Raw genomic sequence first — 22,193 nt, 5'->3', positions numbered from 1 at the left:
TTAAGGTAAAGAACTAAACTTTCCAAGACCACACTGCCTTTCTCCACCCACTGCAAGGCAAGCAAGATAACCATCAGTTGTGTTAAACACTGACAGATTGTGTGACAATCACTTCCAAATCACTTCCCAGCGCTACCAGTCACTGGCTCCTGTGAACACTACATACAGTGCCTTGCTCCATCCATCTTCCCATCAATTTTAACCATCTTCCCTGTCCCTGCTGAAGAAAAGCAGGCCCAAACCATGATGCTGCCACCACCATGTTTGACAGTTGGGATGGTGTGTTCAGGCTGTGTTGCTTAACGCCAAACATAACGTTTTGCATTGTTGCCAAAAAGTTTGGTTTCATCTGACCAGAGCACCTTCTTCCACATGTTTGGTGTGTCTCCCAGGTGGCTTGTGGCAAACTTTAAACGACACTTTTTATGGATATCTTTAAGAAATGGCTTTCTTCTTGCCACTCTTCCATAAAGGCCAGATTTGGGCAGTATACGACTGAATGTTGTCCTATGGACAGAGTCTCCCACCTCAGCTGTAGATCTCTGCAGTTCATCCAGAGTGATCATGGGCTTCTTGGCTGCATCTCTGATCAGTCTTCTCCTGAAAGTTGAAAGTTTAGAGGGACGGCCGGGTCTTCGTAGATTTGCAGTGGTTTGATACTCCTTCCATTTCAATATTATCGCTTGCACAGTGCTCTTTGGGATGTTTAAGGCTTGGGAAATGTTTTTGTATCCAAATCCGGCTTTAAACTTCTCGACAACAGTATCTCGGACCTGCCTGGTGTGTTCCCTGTTCTTCATGATGCTCTCTGCGCTTTAAACGTCTGTGAGACTATCACAGAGCAGGTGCATTTTATACGGAGACTTGATTACACACAGGTGGATTCTATTTATCATCATTAGTCATTTAGGTCAACATTGGATCATTCAGAGATCCTCAGTGAACTTCTGGAGAGAGTTTGCTGCACTGAAAGTAAAGGGGCTGAATAATTTTGCAAGCCCAATTTTTCAGTTTTTTATTTGTTTAAAAGGTTTGAAATATCCGATGAATTTCGTTCCACTTCATAATTGTGTCCCACTTGTTGTTGATTCTTCACAAAAAAAAATATTTTATATCTTAATGTTTGAGGCCTGAAATGTGGCAAATGTCGAAAAGTTCAAGGGGGCAACAATTTAAACAGATATACAGTATTTCAACTGTAGTAATATTCCAGCAAGTCGATCAGAGCTATCCATTTTAAATAAAATCATGATTGAAGGACTGATCGATCGTTCAGACTTAATAATATATATATATATATTAAGACTACAATAATATGAACACTTAACATGTGAAACCCTAGCCTAAATCAATAGGATGACTGTTTTGCAAGTAAATACATTTAAACATGCTAACACTGCATGGTAAGAATTCCTGTATTGTATTCCCGTATTTTAAAATGCAATTAAAAAAATTCACATAGCCACTAATTTTAGTGTTGTCAACATATAATTTATTGGATTCAGGACATAATACAATGTGTTCCAAAATGTCAAGCATGTTTAAATTGTTTAAAATGTCAAATAAATTTTTTTTTTATTTATTTGACATTTTCCCGACATTTTGGAACACATTGCGTAGCAGTGATTCAACTATAGTTACACATACAGTACCAGTCAAAGTTTTGGACACCTACTCATTCAGGGGTATTTGTTTATTTTTACTATTATTTTCCACATTGTAGAATAATAGTGAAGACATAAAAAAATATGAAATAATATGGAATCATGTAGTAACTAAAAATTGTTAAACAAATCAAAATACATTTATATTTTAGATTGTTTAAAATAGCCACCCTTTATCTTAATGACAGGTTTACACACTCTTGGCCTTCTCTCAACCATCTTCATGAGTTAGTCACCGGTAATGCTTTTTCAACAGTCTTGAAGGAGTTCCTACATATGCTGAGCACTTGTTAGCTGCTTTTCCTTCATGATCAAACTCATATTTTGCATGAAGCTATGGTAATCAGAAAGTTACGATTCATCTAATAGGTCTTTAACTGACCAAATATTTGTATTGTATCGGCACAGAAAACAGATTTGATGCAATATATACCTATTATTTCATACAGGTTTATTATAAGAGGGGTGAAATTATGTTTGTAGACCAACGTCCATATAGTATTCCAAATTCCAAAATAATATTTGCTCATAAAAATCTAAAGGTTTTGCAGGTAACTTGCATGGCAAAGTGGGTGGAGTGACTTCCTGCCTTTTGAGACCTGACTGGGGTTACCCTGGGTTAGGAATACAGTATCACAAGACCCCCCTGTCTCAGCCCCGAGGATTTACGTCGCTATATTATTGTGGAGTAAGAGAGTAGTGTATCTAATTTTATTATGTCCTGTTCCCCTTAAACTTAGGAGGATATGAGCATTTTGACCACACCTTGGGATTATCATACCCGAAGGACTCATAGCTTGTGTCTTTAGCAAATTAACTGATTACTGAAGATCTACCAAAAACATGTATATATTATAACATGTGTATATTATAGCTAGCTTGTCAGCTACAAAAATAAACAGAAGAGTACGATTGAGCAACTGTGTCTTATAGGCCTATAGTTGTTGATAACTACAGGGGATGAATGTCATTTCGGCTCGGGTAGAACTAGAGGCCCAATGGCTCATCAGATATATACATCCCGAGTCTTTTTGGTGAGCTGGCTATTCTGGTCTCATTCACCGGACAGAGCCGAATCATTTGGCTACCGAACGGCGCCTTGTTCAAAATGCTAAAAGATAAAACTGCAAAACAATGGAAAAGTGAAAAGTGCCCTAATTATTAGATTATTAGATGCGCTCTTAACACTAGCCTATTTATTCTGCAGCTGGATATTATCATAAATTAAGGAAATTAAGGAGCCAAATGAACTTTAATCAAAGCGATGCGGTTCCCAACGAAGAGCCGTTCAAAAAGAGCCTTTCGTTCACGACCCACCCATCACGGACGGACAGTGGGAGCATTTGGAATGCGACGTAACGGGGCGGAATTCTTGTCGACTTTCTTGTAGATCTCACTTGTTTTCCATTACCAAAAGTAGAATATTGTGGCGACCCTGTATTTTTGTAAAGTACACTCCTTTAATTGCTGTTCTCAGGTGTTCATGTATTTCTCATTAAGAGGGCTGGGTCTTACCGTTAGGCGGGGCTGTTTATCCGCGTGGGACGTCCCGCACGCCAGGTGGCAGCTCTGGGGGGGCTTACTGTACAGCAGGGGTGTGTCTAGGGTTCTCCTATTAGGTGGGTTTTTTGCGGGCACCGGCCTATTTTTGGATCCTCTCCCGTTTGTGATAGAGAAGTGCGTACCTGTGAGATAACCTGCGAGTTATGTACAGTCTTACTGTTCTTAGAAGGAGTTTGTGCAAGTGTCCATTGTATGTTAGGGTTGACAGTGGCCAACAGCTGTCTGTGTTTAGATTAATAAATTCTACCCAGTGCTTTCTATCTCTGACTGTAGTACACCTAGCATCCCGGCCAGGCGGTACTACAATATGTGAACATATTGGCATTTTTTGTGTGGGTGTGTGAAGCTAGAAGCATGTTTGAACGCGCACTCATTTCGTTTGCCTTCCACAGATAAACACGTTTATCTCTGGTTAGTTACACGAAGCTTTGTATTCGGTGTATTAAAGGGGTTATTTCCCCCTCATCAATAGCATCTGGGTCTGACTTTTGTAGTTAAATGATGGAATCAGGAAAATATGAAATAGCAAGAGATCTTGCTTGCTTTTATTTTTTAATAGCTCAGTCTCGCGATTTCTGAAAGACTCCCCACGTTATTTCCGAGGAATCAGCGACATTAAGCGACGCTAAACATTTCAAAATAAATGTTATCCGTTAACTTCAATATGCTTTTTCTCTCTTTCTCTGTCCCCCAAAATTAAATCGGGAGGGGACCATGGCTGTGCTTCTGTCTACTTTGAATATTTTATCATGAATAGTCACCGTACTTTATGATTTTTATATCATGTATGTTATATAAAATGTATCTAGGAACCATTTATCTGGGCTTTTTTTTAAGGATTTTCAGAGAAACCAAACAATTTAAAGAAAATTGGGGAAATGATACAACTTGCCATAGTGAAACTACCCAGATTGGATACATGGCTGTATTGATCTATTTCCAGTGATTTTCCAGTGATCAAGACAAACCATCCATAAAATAGATTACATTGGTGGCAGCCTCATGATGTGGGAGTGTTTCTCATAAGAAGGAACTAGACATCTTGTTAATATTGGAGTAATGGATGGAGCACAACACAGTGAAAAATTGCAAGAAAAACTGCTTAAGTTCTTAAATAGTGAACGATAGGAGGAAATTCAACTTTTTGCAAGACAGTGATCCCAAGCCCAAAGCAGCATTGGAGAGGCTAAATAACAAAAAGGAACATATCCTACAGTAGCAACTCGTTAATTGATATTTGTAATATATTGCTATTTATTATCTTCATGTAGCGTGTTTTAGTCATAATGTTAAATTTAAGGAGACCTTTATTTCTAAATGTAGGCGTGTGATCACGTGACATTAATGTCGCTATGTTCACATAGCTCTTGCTGTTTCCTGTACCAAAATCCTGAAGCCTGTCTCCGCAGTCTGCAACCAAGCTTCTCACCCCAGCTTTATCACAGGGGAAAGTCTAACGGTGTACCCCTAACCTTCGAAAGCCATCCATCATCGGTCTGTGACCTGTCCTGCCAACCATCACCATTGTGCTTTCCGCGAGACCTGTGGCGAGGGCCGCTGCGATTTGAGGAACTCTGCACACGATTTTCGTTGGGGAGCTGGTTCTTGTTAGCAGCTACCTTGCTAGCTAGCTAGTCAAAAAGCGAAAGGAACAGTATGTTTTGTGTACCACCTTAGTGGAGTTATATAGCTTGTTTTTATTTATGTAAAATCGTTTTTCGTTAGCTAACTATCTATCTAAATAGTGAATTGCACCTGACCTGATGGTGACGTGCTTTGGTGATTGTCCTTACAAACATCTGTCATGCTTGCAAAGTAGCTGCGAAACAAACCGTCAGCAACATTTACCCCTGTTGCTGTTTTAGGAAAAACTGAGACATATCAGTTCATTGTACTGATTTGCGTCGGAAAGTCTGCCAGAGCATTGTAAAAGATTTCGATATGGCACCGAAGAGAAGACCCGTTCCCTTAAATATCACGCCCATTGGAGAGGGGCAGTCCATCTCCACAACCATCGATGCTGCGTCCGAGTGAGTACTCAAGGGGAGGGCTGAGATGCGAGTTGTATGTCAACTCGTTCTCTTTGTTTTCTGTTATATTTTGCTGAAGATGAGAAAACTATCATAATTAATAAAATGAATGGAGAACAATAAAAATAAGATGTCTACGTAAATGAATGTGTACATTGTCTACAGTAATAATATTGAATGAGTAGGTCAGTAGAAAATGTATGACAGCCCAGTAATGTACTTTTAATGGGCCAAATGTCAACGTTACCTCAAGGTCTTAAGACCATTTTTTATTTTCAGAGGTAAACTGGTTTTAGCAGCCAAATACTTTGTAGTTTATGCCCTAGCCAATATGAGGGCAGATGTGCCTTTTCTTGGACATGCCTCTTTTTTTGAATGTCTGTGTCCCTAGAGATGGAAAATGTGTGATAGCACTGCAGCAATTCCTCTATCCCATAAATTTTCCATACAGGGTTTTCACTCATATTTTGTTGTGTTATAGACTGAATTTATAAGTAATTACATTTATTATTTTTTCCATCAATCTACGCGGTGTCCCATAATGACAAAGGAAAAGTATACTTAATATAAGTATTCAGAACCTTTATTTAGTATTTAGAAGATTGATACATATTAGTCTGCAAAGGGTTAAAAAACCCAATTTATATGTCTCTTAGGCTCCCCCAAACCATAGTTAAGGTCATATTGTCCAAATGGAGAAAGTTTGTAACAACTGTGAATCTTCCCAGGAGGGGCCGTTCTGTCAGTCTCTTCAAAAGTGATGCCTGAAATCATACAGGAAGTATAATCCTAGAACAACATCCGGGGGTCTACAGGCCTCCCTCACCTAACGGCAGTGCTCATGACTCCACCATCAGAAAGACACTGAGCTAAAATTGGCTTCGTGGCCGAGTAGCAAGGCAGAAACAACTGCTGACTAAGTTAAGACAAATGTCACTTAGTTAACGCCATTCTGCATGGAGGGAAAAATCCTTCACAGTGTTCTGATAGACTGATCACTAACTACAGGAAACATTGGGGGTAGCTTCTAAATGTGGCGTAACCTGTTTTTGATTAGAAGGGGGCGATGACCTTTTCGCATGGATGCATTGGGTGTTGCGTAACTTAAAAAAATGTAATGAGTATCACCGTTTCTTGTTGTTTGTTCACTCAAGTACCCTTTTATTTAACATGTGGTTCTGAAGATCTGATAAGTCAGTAGAGAAATATTTTTAGACTGCACATGTTAAAAGGAAAGTGTATTCATTAATGTGACTTGGTTAAAGAAATGATCTTCATAAATGGAGTAAAATACCCCTTGCTTATCAACACACCTGATTGAATCAGGGGCAGACTGGTTGTATCTGGTTATGGACTGGTTCCTGGGCTAGAAGAAAATGTGCATCCTTATTCATTTAAAGTTTAACTTTTAAGATGATCCTCAGGACCCAAATTGAAAATATAACCTGTGTATCGCTCACTCAGTGCATGTCTCCTTCTCAGAGCCAATCTAGAGGCCTTACAGAAGAAGCTAGGAGAGCTAGATTTGGATGAACAGCAAAGGAAACGTCTGGAGGCTTTTCTTACTCAGAAAGCCCAAGTGGGTGAGCTGAAAGATGATGATTTTCACCCCATATGTGAGTTGGGGGCTGGCAACGGTGGAGTGGTCAACAAGGTCCGCCACAAACCTTCTAGACTGGTCATGGCCCGGAAGGTAAATCTACTCTGCTCTGCTTTTGATTTTTCTCCCTAAACTCAGAGTTCTAGAGCCACACTCCACAGGGTTATGTTCCTGTCTTCAGGTTTCTAAACAAAAGTCGGTTTAGGTCAAGTCGTGGCTCTGAAACTGTCTTGATAGGGCTGTGACGGTGTTCATAACTGTACCGTACCATACAGGGGGGGCTTTTTACAGTTCGCAAATGAACCTGAATAATATATACGCTACCGTTCAAAAGTTTGGGGTCACTTAGAAAGTTCCTTGTTTTTGAAAGAGAAGCATCTTTTTTGGCCATTAAAATAACATCAAATTGATCAGAAATACAGTGTAGATGTTGTTGATGTTGGAAAGGACTTATTTCTAATGGAATATCTAAATAGGTGTAGAGAGGCCCATTATCAGCACCCATCAGTCCTGTGGTCCAATGGCACTTTGTGTTTGTTAATCCAGATTTATCATTTTAAAAAAGCAAATTGTTCAATAGGAAACCCCTTTGGAGTTATGGTAGCACAGCTGAAAACTGTTGTGCTGATTTAAAGAAGCAATAAAACTGACCTTATTTGACTAGTTGTGTATATGGAGCCTCAACATTTGTGGGTTTGCTTACAGGCTTAAAATGTCCAGAAACAAAAAACATTCATGAGATGCAGACAATGAAAAGATGCTGGAGGGAGTGCTTGACGCCATCTTTCAAGCATGGTGGAGGCAATGTGGTGGTCTAGGGGTGCTTTGGGTGTAGTAAAGTGGGTGATTTTTACAAGATAGAAGGGATCTTGAAGAAGGAAGGCTATCACTCCATTTTGCAATGCCATGCCCTACCCTGTGGACGGCATTTGACTGGAGCCAATTTCCTCCAACAACAGGACAATGACCCAAAGCATAGCTCTAAACTGTGCAAGAACAATTTAGGGAAGAAAACTATTTTGGTGGCCAGCACAGTCACTGGATCTCAACCCTATTGAGCTGTTGTGGGAGCAGCTTGTCCGTATGGTATGTAAGAAGTGCCGATCAAGCCTATCCACCTTGTGGGAGGTGCTTCAGGAAGGAAGGGGTGAAATCTCTTCAGATTATTTCAACAAATTCGCAACTAGGATGCCCAAGGTCTTGAAGGCTGTAATTGCTGAAAGAAATTGCTGATCCTTTGACCCAAGCAAAGTTTGGAAACTAGTTATTTCAATTAAAAATCATTAGGCTTATTTCTAACCCTGTCAGTGACTATTTCTTATTCATTTTGCTATATTTCCTATTCAGACTTCATGTATGTTTTCATTGAAAACAAGGACATTTCTAAATTACCCCAAACTTTTGAACTGTAGTATATGTATATTATTATTAATATAATTTTTTAATAAATACCTAGTGAATTGTTGAATAACTCTTCAAAACAATCTGCATTTCTGGGGGAATTCCAATTCCCGGTCGTAGGCAACCCTACGTAAGATGATGTCTCAGAGTATTTACACATACTTAGGAACAGTCATTCAGGCGTAAACACGTACTTATGGACAGTCCGTTTGACGTACATATGTTTACTTGTGTTTTACGTGTTAGCAACATGAAGAGATGTACCGTGTTGGTGACATCGTCGCCCATATTCGCATGAATGGCTAGGGAAGCACTGCGCAGGTTAGAGAAGTAAAACGCTTCAGGTTTGTTAGCACTCCCGTGTGGTTAAGTTTAGAAAACAAAACCCTTCCAAAGACATTGTGATTCGAACTCCCAAGCATCGGGATTGAATCAGTTGCATTTTCGCCCAGCTGCATTTTCGCCCAGCTGCATTTTTTTAAGTGTTACCTTAGTTTTTGCTGTGGTCCTGACCACGACTCCCTAGCATAGTTTTACTTCATGTTAAGTTAAATGGGTGTGCTACTGCCCCTACTTGTGGTAAGGAACATACTTTGCAACAAAAACAGCAAAATATGTACGTAGAATGGACTGTCCAAACGTAAATAGCTTTACGTTTTGACTGAAAACATGAGTATATATACACTGAACAAAATTATAAACACAACACTTGTTTTTGCCCCCATTTATCATGAGCTGAACTCAAAGATCTAAGACTTTCTCTATGTACACAAAAGGGCTATTTCTCTCAAATATTGTTCACAAATCTGTCAATCTGTGTTAGTGAGCACTTCTCCTTTGCCGAGATAATCCATCCACCTCACAGGTGTGGCATATCAAGATGCTGATTAGACAGCATGATTATTGCACATGTGTGCCTTAGGCTGGCCACAATAAAAGGCCACTCTAAAATGTGCAGTTAAACTGTATTGGGAGGGTCCGGGGGGTCCGAAAACCACTCAGTATCTGGTGTGACCACCATTTGCCTCACGCAGTGCAACACAACTCCTTCGCATAGAGTTGATCCGGTTTTTGATTGTGGCCTGTGGAATGTTGGTCCACTCCTCTTCAATGGCTATACAAAGTTGCTGGATATAATTAATAATAATACACACACTAATGCTGGTGATTTTCTTTGTGTACTATATCATATGTCTTCTGTATGAGGCCAGGCTGACTAGTATAATATTTATTAAAACAGTTTAGAATATTTCCTTTCAAACTAAAGATCAAAACTGCTTGATATAGCATGTACCGCTAACTCATGTTGTAAAGAGGGCATTTTGCAACACGATGAAAAACACCATACAAACAGTTGTTAGTTGCGGCCCTAAAAAAATAACTTTTCTCCCTTATGATTTCAAGCAGCCCTTAGCAGTAGTCTGATCGGGCTAAAGAAACGCTAAAGCATTGGGTGTGTGTATAGTTGCAGTTATGCACCTCTGTGGTTGAGAGTAGAGGGTTTCAGCACCTTCTAAGGTGTTCAAGCCTTGTTACCAATGTCCCTCCTACCTATTTCAGCAAACCGGTATTACCCACGCTAAACAATCGTCAAACAATGTTTGTGCCGTCTTTAAATATTGTACTTCATATTGTGCGCTAATCAGGCATTATTTATTCACTCTTGGTTAGTGTCACATTTTTCTCAAAGTACTCATATAACTGATCTTCCGTAACTGTCGACAAAATAAATCTTTTGTAATGTACTGAAACCGTAGCGAACTGTGAGCAGCACTGGGTTGGGTGTACCGTTATACTCCTAGCACTACATTATTTCGATGTTAATCTGATCTCTCTACAGCTCATCCACCTGGAGATCAAGCCTGCCATCAGGAACCAAATCATCAGGGAGCTGCAGGTGTTGCATGAGTGTAACTCGCCCTACATCGTGGGCTTCTACGGAGCCTTCTACAGCGACGGGGAGATCAGCATCTGTATGGAGCACATGGTGAGGGTCTAAGAGACACTGCGGTTTGAGTTCAGTGGGTTGGTTTGTCTCTGTCCTCTCACGGGACTAGCACTGTGCTAGAGTTAAGCCGCCCGTCAGGAGACTATGAGGGTCTGGCCAAAGGCTTGTTTGTGAGTTGCATATTTGCCTGAGAATATGAACTTTTGCATATGGTTTTGAGACTGCAGTGGTGCCCTTTGAGACTTTGGTTTTGCCTGTTCCGTTGTTGCAACAGTTGCTGTAATAAATGTTAGTGTTGTCATTCCCCTGGACCTGTTGTGCATTACAGTATGATGAAACAATACAAAATACAGACCAAGTACAGTAGAGGGGTGTGTCATGTATTCAACTGGGAACTGTTTTCGGTACAGGATGGAGGCTCTCTGGATCAGGTGCTGAAAGAAGCCAGGAGAATCCCTGAGGAGATCCTGGGCAAAGTCAGCATAGCAGTGAGTAGCACACACTCGACTGACCAAAGCCAACTTCCTGAATAAAAGTGGTGTGCACTGGCTATGTGCTCACCAGTAGATTTCTTTTTATAAGGCGTGAAAATACATATACATGGATCTATGAGAGCACTGTAGTATTTTTTCCATCTTTCTCTGCAAGCTAGAACATAAATATAAGTAGCCATACAAATAAATGATTGCCTTCTCATCCATTGCGATACACTAACCACCTGTATCCTTAACGGTTTTGGTTCCAGGCTTTCTGAACATTCACACACATTCAGGAGGGACACAGCCGATGTTGTCTGTGATTATCAGGGATTGGTATTTGTCATCAGGGATGTTATATAATCAGTGAAATTCAGTGATGACAGAAGTACACATTTTCTGTTTCACACATTTACACATAGAGTTTGCAAAACTACAGAACTTCACAGTTCATCATCTTTGTGATCAATTACACTCTGCTCCCATGCCTTGTGGTTATTACGTTTTTTTTTTTTTCTTCCCCCTATCGCTGTGATAATCATGAGTTACAGGAAGCTTGACATGCAAGTCCTTTCCACGGTTTTGACCATTTATACTGCGAGTTGCTGTAATATTGTGTATGGATCCAGGCTAGGTGAAAGACATTCTTGTGTGTATGATTTATCTTTCGGGTAGTTTGGATGATTGTTAAATCACGCGTTTGCATCTTATATTTAAAGGTACTCAGAGGACTTGCCTACCTGCGGGAGAAGCACCAGATCATGCACAGAGGTAAGAGACAACTCTCCATATAGAATGAATTGGGTTTATAAACACTGCATTATATGACAAACGTAAAAAGACAAACCGGGAATTTAGGCGCTGTTGAGCTCAGAAATACCCAGTGTCCTTCAGAGTACGTCCCCACAATTAACATCAACACATTTTAAAAAGAAAATGTACCTATTTTCGGGATATTGTTTAATGCTGTTATCTCACATGTATGTTTGTTTTATTTTACATCGTAACAGTTTTTCTTTTTAGATACAGTTACACTTTGGCACATATGAGGCTGATGCCTTAAATTTAAATTTCTCTTAATGCTTCTTGCTATAAGTTCACCCAAAAGGGAGAGTTGAGTCACATAATGAAGTGTTTATAGGAAAGTAAATTTTTGTGGGGCTTGCAAAAGCAACTTTGTCTCACCTCATTTTACCATCTTGCAAGTCCCCACCTGAGCAGGCACGTGGAAGTAAGCTTGTCCCCAACGCGTTGAAGTAAGCTTGTCCCCAACGCGTTGAAGTAAGCTTGTCCCCAACGCGTTGTAGTAAGCTTGTCCCCAACGCGTTGTAGTAAGCTTGTCCCCAACGCGTTGTAGTAAGCTTGTCCCCAACGCGTTGTAGTAAGCTTGTCCCCAACGCGTTGTAGTAAGCTTGTCCCCAACGCGTTGAAGTAAGCTTGTCCCCAACGCGTTGAAGTAAGCTTGTCCCCAACGCGTTGTAGTGAGCTTGTCCCCAACGCGTTGTAGTGAGCTTGTCCCCAACGCGTTGAAGTAAGCTTGTCCCCACCTGAGCAGGCGCGTTGTAGTAAGCTTGTTGTTGCAGGGCTCCCGATTGCCTCGGGGCAGTAAAATGTCAAGTCGAACTAATAAAGTTTAGCTAGTACTTGTCCCAATCAGGCCATTACATAAAACATTTTGATAAAATAAAAAATCTTGCATTAGAAAATAATGCGCTGTTGGCCGGTCAATAGTTCAGCAGTGATGTGACGTTTGGCTGTCTGGTTTTGTTCTTCAATAAAACATTAAAATACTTAAGCAAGTCACTCAAGTGAAGAAGGCAGCAAAGGATAACTATGAGTTCAAATTAAAGTGAAAGTTTTTAGCTCAGTGCAAAAATGAATTTTACCTGTTTCAACCTCAATTTAACTCGATTGCCCTGTGTCATCTGTCATAAGTTTCTGGCAAGAGCGGACAAATGTGAGTCTTTTTACAAAGGCGCTGACAAGTTTCACAAACAGTCCCTGGCCAACCATGCCAATAGCACACAGTCCCTGGTCTGCATGACAGCTAAGCGGGTGGCTGGCGATCTGGGCCCTTGATTGTATTGGTCAGGAATTTAAATGCAAATGCCCAATGGGTGATTGCACAACTTATAACAACCGCATACCTAGTAATTAAGACTGACCAGCCGTTTGCCTTGTTCCCTGGGGATGAATGACTTAATGTTTGTTTTAAAGTGAAATGTTTTGTTGACTTATCTTTTTATAAATTTTTATAATTAGGAATGTGATGAAAGAAATATAAAAATATTTTTCATGTTTTATATATCCAGAAAGCACTTCACAAAGAATAAAACATGTTATGTAACACAAGTATTTGGTTATATGTTGTAACAAGGACTACAGTTCAGCAGGGTTACAGTAGATGGAATATTAGCGCCCCATTTATTTAGAGAACATTTTAAACTATGTTACAGAATCTCTAGAATTTGTAAATAATAAACATTCTAAAAGTAGTCTCTTCCAGTGCATATTCATGACATATGACCAATATAAATCCACATCAACATTCCCTCAAATGTAGGACAATTGTCTTCCTTTTTGAATGCCACTGTAAATGAGCTAGCTTTGTTGTGGATAATTAGTCCTGCAAAAATAAATTTTTCTAAATGTTTGACCTATAGTTCACTTATTAGAATTGGTTTAATTTGCTTGAATCTTTCTACTTGAGAACTAAATCAAAAACTGAAGCTAATGGAATGAATGTATGGGTTTGATAAATATCCTTGTTCGAAGTTTATTCAAGTGGCATTAACTTTAGGGCCATTGTGTGTCTGTGTTTTAACCTGGGGGCCGTGGTGTGTCTGTGTGTTAACCTGGGGGCCGTGGTGTGTCTGTGTGTTAACCTGGGGGCCGTGGTGTGTCTGTGTTTTAACCTGGGGGCCGTGGTGTGTCTGTGTGTTAACCTGGGGGCCGTGGTGTGTCTGTGTTTTAACCTGGGGGCCGTGGTGTGTCTGTGTTTTAACCTGGGGGCCGTGGTGTGTCTGTGTGTTAACCTGGGGGCCGTGGTGTGTCTGTGTGTTAACCTGGGGGCCGTGGTGTGTCTGTGTGTTAACCTGGGGGCCGTGGTGTGTCTGTGTGTTAACCTGGGGGCCGTGGTGTGTCTGTGTGTTAACCTGGGGGCCGTGGTGTGTCTGTGTGTTAACCTGGGGGCCGTGGTGTGTCTGTGTGTTAACCTGGGGGCCGTGGTGTGTCTGTGTTTTAACCTGGGGGCCGTGGTGTGTCTGTGTGTTAACCTGGGGGCCGTGGTGTGTCTGTGTGTTAACCTGGGGGCCGTGGTGTGTCTGTGTTTTAACCTGGGGGCCGTGGTGTGTCTGTGTGTTAACCTGGGGGCCGTGGTGTGTCTGTGTGTTAACCTGGGGGCCGTGGTGTGTCTGTGTTTTAACCTGGGGGCCGTGGTGTGTCTGTGTGTTAACCTGGGGGCCGTGGTGTGTCTGTGTGTTAACCTGGGGGCCGTGGTGTGTCTGTGTTTTAACCTGGGGGCCGTGGTGTGTCTGTGTGTTAACCTGGGGGCCGTGGTGTGTCTGTGTGTTAACCTGGGGGCCGTGGTGTGTCTGTGTGTTAACCTGGGGGCCGCGGCACATGGTTTTGAGTCATGGTGTTTTTTTTTGTTATAATGTTGTTCTGGAGCATTTGACCATGATACAATGTTCTCGGTGATAAGGTCTCACTGTATAATGTTGTTCTGCAGCAAAGGGCAATGGTACAGTGTTTTGGGCTGTGATGTTGGTAGCAGGCAACTGGGCTGAGGCAAAGCAGAGCTGTCTAGCCCAGGCAGTAATTACAGGCTCTCCGATGCGATTACATGGCAGCCGCGCCCTATAGCCCACTCCCTCCGTCTCTCCCTTTTGCACACCACCTCTCATCCCAACCCTCTGAAGTGGGAGGGGGTCACCACAGAGGATGGATGGCAGGTCTACTACCCCATTATTTAGATTATTTTCCCAGACAGTTTGCAACTGGGAGGATTTGGCTTGTTTGTATGGTCTCGACTGTAACTGTCATGGTCAGCGCCAGCAATTAAAATCTGAGTGTCTTTGTGAACTGTGTCAGTGTTCAGGTGTCATGTTAGAGAGGTTTGGACTGGTCAAGCCCCTCTAACAAGCCCCTGCTCTCTCTCGCCCCAACACCCCCCATGCTCTATCCTGCCCCCCCCCCCATGCTCTCTCCCACCCCCCCAATGCTCTCTCCCGCCCACCCCATGCTCTCTCCCACCGCTCCCCCCACGTGCTCTCTCCCACCCACCCCGTGCTCTGTCCTGCCCCCCCGCTATCTCTTTCTGACCTCACCTCGATTCCTCCCTGCTCTGCCATGCAGACGTCAAGCCCTCCAACATCCTGGTGAACTCGCGCGGGGAGATCAAGCTGTGTGACTTTGGTGTGAGCGGCCAGCTCATCGACTCCATGGCCAACTCCTTCGTGGGAACACGCTCCTACATGTCGGTGAGTCAGCTCCCCCTACTCAGCCTAGGCCGCCCTGCCAAGTCCGTGCCCGGGAGAGGGCTGTGTGGCGCGGAGGCAAGCACTGCCAGGCCTGCCTCCTCCCCTCAGACACCTGGAGGGCGCGGTGCACAGAGACGCTCCATCTGCCTACCCACTTGGCCCGCTCTCCTGAGGTGTGACGTGTGTGTGTGTGTGTGTGTGTGTGTGTGTGTGTGTGTGTTCCTCAACAGCCGGAGAGACTGCAGGGCACACACTACTCCGTGCAGTCGGATGTGTGGAGCATGGGCCTGTCCCTGGTGGAGCTGGCCATTGGCCGCTACCCCATCCCCCCTCCTGACTCCAAGGAGCTGGAGGCCATCTTTGGGCGTCCTGTACAAGACGGCGCTGAGGGGGAACCACACACCATCTCCAACCGCCTCCCCAGGCCACCAGGAGGAAGACCAGTCAGCGGTAAGATCAGGCACTAGATTGTGTCAATGCCTTTCAGGAAACGGTCTCTGAAGTACTCACAATATCTACATTTCTCTTTATGGTTACTTAGGACATGGGGTGGACAGTCGACCTGCCATGGCGATATTTGAACTGTTGGACTACATTGTCAATGAGGTCAGATGGACTGCTGACTCATTCTTCTCTTTATTACAGTCTGCTTGTCCATGTGATTTCAAATGAATTTTGATGTCTTTCTCTTTTCCAGCCTCCTCCCAGGTTGCCACTTGGTGTCTTTACCAACGATTTCCAGGAGTTTGTCACAAAATGGTGAGCCCAAGGAGTTATAATACAGGAATAGTGCCCATTACGTCAGCTCCTTTTATTGTGTCAGTATTCAACCAGAATCCTCAGTATTTTTACCATTATTTTTCTCTGTGGAACAAATTTCCCTATAAAGTGGAATAACAGCGAACATGTAGGATTTGTCTAAGTTCATAAATCACTTTACATATCTGTTGGACTGTCTCTCTGTGCACACAACTCTCTCACTCACGAGTGCAGGGTCGAGCTAATGATTACATTGCTCTCCCCTTTCTAAAGTGATTTAATAGAACTTTGAATTAACGATTATATAGATTTAAAACAAATGTACTGTGACAGGGAAACACATTTTTAAGTTGACCTTTTCTAACGTCTCCATGGATGGCTCGTGGGCTTACTGCATAAGCCAGTGAGCAGTGCTGAATGTTAGAAAAGGTACATTTTAAATTGGTTCCCCAATTTTGTATTTTGACCGTTACAGAACATTTGTTTTTCACAAAGTAAATCATTATTTCACAAATTTCTGTCAAATGCCTTTAGTCGGGAAGAGGAATGTATGTGTCTGATGCTGGACTCGCGCTAGCATGACCCTGACAGAGTTGCATGCTTAGACAGTCCAGAATTTTCATCAAGCGATTTATGAACGTAGACACATTTTAGGTGTTCGTTGTCACTTAAAGGTAATTTTCCTCATCCCTTGAGAATCGTTCTAGAGACCACGTCAGCAAATTGAGATAGATGGTGCTTACAGTGATTTTCTGTGCAGCTAACCTACTCAATGATCGACTGGGTGGCTAATAGAAAAGCAACCTCCAGAGTAAGGAAGGCTATCCTTTTATTCTCCTTGGAGTTGTTCTTCTAATGATTTCTTGGGAGTAATGGGGATTCTCTGTTTGTCTTTATAGTTTGATCAAGAATCCAGCAGAGAGAGCTGATCTGAAGATGCTGATGGTGAGTAGCTAGCAACTGTTCATCACCGTTGACAGCTAGGTTAAGGGCCTATTGTAGGACACTGTCTGTTTATTACTGCATGTGTAATGAAACATTTGGTAGCTTGAGTCAGGTATATGCAGATTTCTATTTTCACATTGAATAGTGAAGATTGAAAAAATGTGTTTTGTAAACATAGGTATTAACATTCTGTTTGGCCTCAATACTAATTCTGTTTAAGTGGTACTTCATCACTCATAAGGTTGCATTAGATTAGATTCAACTTTATTGTCATTGAACAAGTACAATGGAATGCAGTAAGAGAAATCTTTGCTCTTGTCTTTAGACTAAATCCCCACATTACCAAAAAATGGGTTCCATCAGCACAGTCCTATGAAGACTGTGTCATTGTTTACAGTCATTAATCTGATAGCGAGTTAAGTTCAAGCTAAAAGTTAAAAGATTTAGTGCTGTAAAGTATTTAAATGGAAACCCTGAATCTGATGATCATGTGTCTTCTGTGAAAGATACATATATTTCATTATAATTTTGCTTTTGTGTGGCTGGATATGTTAAACCTTTATTGCTGTCCGATGAAAACACATCTCCAGTTCTTGGTTTTGATTTACTCTTATGTTCTATACTGTTTTCACGACACCAATGTGTCTGAAGTTATACATGGGTTATTGTTGGACTATCAAAGCACACAGCTCTTTCACTTATGGAGGGTCACGCTTGCATGAGAGTAGTGTCAGATGGACACACTTCTCTCCCTCCACTAAAACCCATTATAGTGGTCCATCGACGATGTTAGACAGTCACAGTCATGTTTAAAATGATGTTTTGCTATTTTTGAAATGGGCCGGGTTCACATGTGCGTGAGCCTTCAGAATGGAGCCAGAGAGGAAAGCAGCGATGACTGTTTAGTTGGGGAAACGTTTTTGTCAATTGAATCCATTAGCCTATTGGAACTTTATTTAGCAAACATTGGAATGTTTGCTAATTATAATAATGAGGGTGAGAAAGTATTAGGAAAGGTGGTTCAACTGTGGTTTGAAATCGCTATTTGCCGATCGGAACCTAAGGTTAGCCAATAGGCTGCAGGAGATACAGTTGCAGTAAATGTTACCATGACAAGTTCGACTTTAATAGGCTCTTTGTAATAGTGTTGGAGGTTTTATTAAAATCCTTGAATTGTGCTAAGTACATAATATGATCCCGCCTGCCATCTGCAAATCATTGTCTCACAAAGCATTTTCTTTACAAGAACCAAAAAAAGGAAGGTGTTTTCACAACAAAATTAAAGATTAGGTTTTTATAAAGTCTATACAAAGCTTGAAAATATATCTTGCATTTTCTGCTTCTGGCTTTGTTCAAGTCTACTTGATCACCTTTTTCATTCGGCAACGGGAAAACGGCCAAATAAGCCAGGAAGCATTTTTCTTTCCCACCAAGTCAGGCATTTTTTTTTCTCACTTATGACTTGGTATAAATCAGTATATTAGGACAGTGAGCAAAACAGTCTGAAAATAACCTAAAGGGAAAACAAATGTCCCAACTAATATACATATGAATCAAAAAAATATTTATAAGGCTACTTAATAGCTTTTTAAAAGGTACGCTAATATAATTAATTTTATTTTGTGTGTAGGCAAGAGAATTGCCTACACAATACCCTGTCTGTGCTATCAAAATCCTTCTACAATGCGTGACTACACAAATAAAAACGACTCCGGTTGAAATTATTCGTTTCCTATACACTACGTTTTATATGAAGAGTAGGCTGTATAGTTTGAAATGTAAAGATGTTTGTACTCTTTTTGACTTTTAAGGAAGTTTACTAAAGTGTGTTAATAGTACATTGGGCCTCTGGGTGCGCTGCGCATATGGCCCTTTGCCTGGATCCAAAACAAGCAAGATTACATCAGCTGTCGAAAATCTTCGGATAGATCCTTCTGAGAACGTATAAATCCAGACATCGCCCTGCCCTAGTCGCCGGTTTCCAAGTGAAGACGAGGAAATGTACGTTTGTGGGCTTACTGTGATTATGTGCACAGGAGATCTGCTGGGGTGTGACTCCTTGTGTGTTGATTAAACCTGCAAGGACTTCTGTACAGTCTTCAGCTGTGACCTGCTGCCTATTCAAAATCGTTTTTAATTTGCTGTGTATATATTTTTGCTAACAGGTTTATCACCGTATCTCTTCAATATTGTTATCAATAAGAGGCCATTATTGTCACACTTGGTTTTTAGGGCAATATTCAGCTTTTGTATATTTTCTTTCCATGTTTGGATTCAGTCTCTCCCCTTTAACTGCCCTAACTGCTGCATTTCTAAAACCTCAGATGATCAGGGATTGAGTCTGTTGAAGAGGATCAGCTTGTGCAAAGTGAGGTGTAGAATCAGTGATCTAAAAATAGTGTTCCCTGCCAAGTAATAGGCTTTGTGCAATTAACATTTGTAGAGCTGCACCTCTCCTGGTTTAGGTGATCCCCCATCAAACGCTCGCTCACAGCCAGACATTGATTGATTGGAGACAGCTTGATTTCTTTCCTGATGTTTTCTTACAGCAAACCCAGTGGTTGCTTAGTGGTAATAACAGGAAAAAAGTCAATGAAAAAGACTGGCCCAAATACGGGGCCATTAACCTAACAACTTACATGAAGAATTTATATGAAAACAGGTAAAACAAATCGTTGGTGTTTTTACAGGTATTAACAGTACTCCTCAGCTCCATATGACTTGTCTGTCACAGACAACTGACACTAGCATATGGGTGACATTTCACCTAAATGTTAACTTTCTGTTAACTCCTACCCAATTAATGTTGTTGACCTGTCTTTTAGTAATAGGTTTATGCTAAACCTTAAATTGGAGATAACTATTCAAAAGCCTCACCTCAAATGTCTGTCTTTAACACTGTTGTTCCAGATGGTGATCTTCAACATCCATCCTTATTAATATATGTATGACTGGTTTCATTCTATCCATACCATTCTTAACACAAGCTTATTAAATAAAAACGTGTTGATTGGTAAAGTACTTCAGTCATACAATAAGAAATATGTTATATTTCATAGAAAATGGAAACACTTTTTACTGAAGTTATCTTAACAATTCAAAGGTGTTGTGTAGCTCGTTTGGTGAGAACATGATGCTTGCAACAAGAAGGTTCTAAATTCCTGACGGGGGGTGGGTGTGTGTGGCATGGGCAGTGAGCACTGTCAAATAAGTTTCTCTGGACAAGACCGTTTGCTATTAACAAATGTAAATTTAAAGAAATGCTTTAAGGAATGCCAATGTTATCCGTTTCTAACTAGGGAAACTACTTCAAAACAATATGTTCAGTTTTGAAGTCGTCTGGTGGTTTTTACGGTGGAATGACTCCATAAACAAATTGTGATGTTTGAACTAACTGAAAATGTACTGCTTGTCGTCATTTAGAACCACACATTTATCAAGCGTGCTGAGGTGGAGGAGGTGGACTTTGCTGGCTGGCTGTGTAAAACCATGGGCCTCAATCAACCCAGCACCCCCACCCGCGGCACTGAATGAACAGTCCAACATCAAGCTGCTTCTCACATCAGGATCCCTGTCCCTCCCTCCCTCCCTCCCTCTCTCTCAATCCCTCTCCTTTCTTTCTTTCTCTCTCTCTCTCAACCCCCCCCCCCCCCCTCTCAACCCCCCCCCCCCTCTCTCAACCCCCCCCCCCCTCTCTCAACTCCCCCCTCTCTCTCTCTCAACCCCCCCCCTCTCTCTCTCTCTCACACACACATGCACACATTCACACACTTTGGCACCCCTTTTGTCTTGCTCTTAAAATGTGTTTCTGCTCTCTCTCTATGTCCTTCTGATCAACAGGCCGTTGAGTCATTTTATAATCACAGATGTATGCCAGTGTCAGGGTAGATCCAACTACCAATCATGCTATCATGTTGAAGATAAGGTGCAACGCATGGAAGGGCTGCCAGTTTATCATCTCATGAAAAGCCATTGATATAATCCTACCACTTTTGTATAGATAACTTCTGGATTATCCTTTTCTACGGCACAAGAGTTGTGAAAGGGATATTTAACCCAGAACTATATATTTGAAACACAGAGAAAGTCACTTGGTGATGCATTTGTTTGCATATGCATCACAGGGTGACATTAATCTCTAAACAGGAAGTCCTCCATCTTGAAAATTTACATTTTTGGGGATTGCATTATGAGTGGCCTAATGTCGAAAATACAAAACTATAGTTCTGGGTAGGCAGTAGAGGGTCCATCTTTGACAATGAAATATGTCCCAGACGGAAATCACGGCAATCAATTCAAGTTCTTTGTAGGTACAGGAGGACTACAAACCAAAGAAGGTACTCAATGATGACTAGCGTATTGGAAATAATGCCTGATCAATGTACTAAAAATTTTGTTCATGAGCAGTAAAGTTTTGAGAGAGGAGTACTTAGAATGTTGATATTTTGATTTAAAGATAATTAATGGTAATTAAAAGCTTATTGCTCATTTACCAAAAGTCAGGATTTACCAAATCTCTGTTATTTTTTTTTTGCTTCAGAATCAACTGTCTCAAAAGTTCATTGATGTCAAGTCAGAATCTCTCCAACACATTGACTACAGATGCTCTGAAATGTTCTGAATTTTGCCAGTCGACTCAACTGATTCCCTCTAGTGTTTTTGGTTCTGCTCCACTGTTCTGCGTTGTGTGAATAAGTGTAACCTTCACTCCAAGCCTTCTCTTGGTACAGCCCTGGAGAGGTGACTGGCTCTGTGCCTGCAGGTGGTGGGATAATGCTGGTAACATGTATCAATTAGCCTGTCGTCTATAAGAGACCCTTTTATGTATTCTATGCTTCTGGCTGACTTTGTAATTCCCAACAGACTTGCTTTCATTGGTAACAGTGGATGCAGTGTCATCTGTTAAGTGTATAAAGTTATAGAAACAGTACACAAGTACTATTATAGAAACAGTACACAAGTACTATCCTAGAAACTGTACTAAAGTACTATTATAGAAACAGTACTCAAGTACTATTTTTCAGTCTTAAAAAATGTTTGACTCGTTTAAAGGGAAATGGAAGAGATGTCATTTTATCTAAAGAAAATGTGTTGGATACGGTTATAATGTAAAAAAATAAATAAAAATAAAACCTATTTGTGAAAGTATAAGACAATTGTTTTGTGGTTTGCTATGAAATACATTTTGATTTGGGCTTTGGGAGAACTGAATGGTTTTGCCCTCTTGCAGGGGTTTTCCTACAGATGTGAGATAGATAGAGATGTAGAGACACACACACATATATATATATATATATATATATATATATATATAACTCCAGACACT

General features: G+C 41.2%; 1 protein-coding gene across 2 annotated transcripts; it reads left to right on the top strand.

The window, feature by feature from the left end:
* Positions 1-4,558: 4,558 nt before the first annotated feature.
* On the top strand, positions 4,559-20,505 carry map2k2a (mitogen-activated protein kinase kinase 2a). Of its 2 annotated transcripts, XM_020049340.3 has the most exons (12): positions 4,559-4,881; positions 5,093-5,257; positions 6,740-6,950; positions 10,099-10,245; positions 10,617-10,694; positions 11,402-11,453; positions 15,039-15,163; positions 15,394-15,613; positions 15,705-15,769; positions 15,861-15,922; positions 16,822-16,867; positions 20,291-20,505. In XM_020049340.3, exons 2-12 carry the CDS (start codon positions 5,169-5,171, stop codon positions 20,399-20,401), a joined length of 1,206 nt encoding a protein of 401 aa, XP_019904899.1. In that variant the 5' UTR covers positions 4,559-4,881; positions 5,093-5,168; the 3' UTR covers positions 20,402-20,505. The 2 variants fall into 2 exon arrangements, with proteins under 2 accessions (XP_019904899.1, XP_010869984.1); XM_010871682.4 differs by having other exon boundaries at positions 4,559-5,257.
* The last annotated feature ends 1,688 nt before the right edge of the window (positions 20,506-22,193 follow it).

The sequence above is a fragment of the Esox lucius genome, chromosome 8 (genome assembly GCF_011004845.1).
Source record: "Esox lucius isolate fEsoLuc1 chromosome 8, fEsoLuc1.pri, whole genome shotgun sequence".
Taxonomy (NCBI): domain Eukaryota; kingdom Metazoa; phylum Chordata; class Actinopteri; order Esociformes; family Esocidae; genus Esox; species Esox lucius.
Note: the sequence above shows the minus strand (reverse complement) of the source record. Positions and strands in the feature narration are given on the sequence as shown.